The 1,549-nt window shown below is 29.8% G+C and overlaps 1 protein-coding gene across 1 annotated transcript; it reads right to left on the reverse strand.

Annotated features, from left to right (window-relative positions):
* Nucleotides 1–425: 425 nt before the first annotated feature.
* On the reverse strand, nt 426–762 carry LOC115033298 (tigger transposable element-derived protein 4-like). Its single transcript, XM_029485614.1, has one exon. It carries the CDS (start codon nt 726–728, stop codon nt 447–449), a length of 282 nt encoding a protein of 93 aa, XP_029341474.1. The 5' UTR covers nt 729–762; the 3' UTR covers nt 426–446.
* Between the last annotated feature and the right edge of the window lie 787 nt (nt 763–1,549).

Consider the following 1,549-nt stretch of genomic DNA (forward strand, 5'->3'; position numbering starts at 1 on the left):
ACAGTGAACTAACTCCCATTCTCGTTGTACATCTGGTATTTCAATATCGGTTTCAATATTTTCATTTGTAAATCCAGCTTTGAAAAAACATTTTTTTATGGTTTCGGACGTGTTACATCACTTTTCCAAGCTTTCGATACCTCAGAAATACAATCTCGCAGAGTAATTGTTGTTCTCTGTTCAAGATTTGAAATAACTTTGTTCAAAATACGTTTTCGATAATACACTTTAAGATTATTTATTATTCCTTGGTCCATTGGTTAGAGCTTACTTGTTGTATTTGGGGGAAAATATGCAAGCGTTACAGATTTTAATTTTGTAGATAAGGTACAAGGATGAGCAGTACAATTATCCACAAATAAAATTATTTTTCGATTTTCTTGACTCATTTTTTGATCAATATCTAGTAACCACTTTTCAAAAATTAATGATGTCATCCACGTTTTTTAATCAAAATCGTAATTTGTTTCAAGTGATTTTATGCCTTTGAAACACCTTGGATTTTTGCTTTTTCCAATAATTAGAAGTTTTTGTTTTTCAGTTCCAGTCATATTAGAACACACCATCAAAGTAACTCGTTCTTTACTATGCTTACCTCCAAAACATTTTTCATTTTTAAAAGTTAACGTTTTGTTTGGTAAACATTTAAAAAATAAACCTGTCTCATCAGCGTTAAAAATATCTTTTGGATTGAATTTTTCAATTAATTTTGGTAAAACATTTTCCATGTATCACAGTCATTCTCTTGGACATCAGCACTCTCACCACAAATAACTTTAAACACAACATTGTGTCTCGATTTAAATTTATCTAACCATCCAGAGCTTGCACGAAAATCGATAAAACCAAATTTCTAAGCAAAATAAATTGCTTTTTCTTTGATTAACGAACCTGATATAGGCAGATTGTTATTTCGTATACAAGTCATCCATTTAAGAACAGCGTTGTCAACTTCTTCATAGACACAAATTTTCATTCGTTTTCTATTGCTGAGGAGAGAAGAATTTTGCATTTGATTGGTTACGTTTTCACGGTTTTTCAAAATGGTTGATAGAGAACTTGTTGGAATACTATATTTTGCGGCAATATCTTTTTTTTTAACACCTTTATCAACTTCGTTAAAAATTTCAAATTTATCAGCGATGGATAAACATTTACGTTTTGACATTTTTTTTGTACGAACGAAGAGAAAACGAAAGAATGTATACTCGTTTGCACCAATATTGGAACTGAAGTGTACTACAGTAAAATTAATCAGTTTGCCTACCTTCAGTGTCTTATCTTTATCGGGTACATTGTTCATGTACAATTTTAGAACTATGACATAAACTATCAATTTGATAGCGACAAAATTTACAAAAACTGGTTTTTATCGAATAATTATTTTGTTATATAGAAACATCAGATTCGTTATTTGGAGATAAATTTACGTGTAATTAACAATGAAGATCATAGTTCTTAAAAATATTTCGTTAAACAGAAAATTCCGTTAAATGGAAGTTCGTTATATGGAAGTTTCACTGTAGTAAAAAATGTGCAATTACAACGT

Source organism: Acyrthosiphon pisum, chromosome X (genome assembly GCF_005508785.2).
Source record: "Acyrthosiphon pisum isolate AL4f chromosome X, pea_aphid_22Mar2018_4r6ur, whole genome shotgun sequence".
Taxonomy (NCBI): Eukaryota; Metazoa; Arthropoda; class Insecta; order Hemiptera; family Aphididae; genus Acyrthosiphon; species Acyrthosiphon pisum.

What these genes read in the sequence shown, in the direction of transcription:
- LOC115033298 (XM_029485614.1), bottom strand. Translation starts at nt 728, where the DNA reads ATGGAAAATGTTTTACCAAAATTAATTGAAAAATTCAATCCAAAAGAT.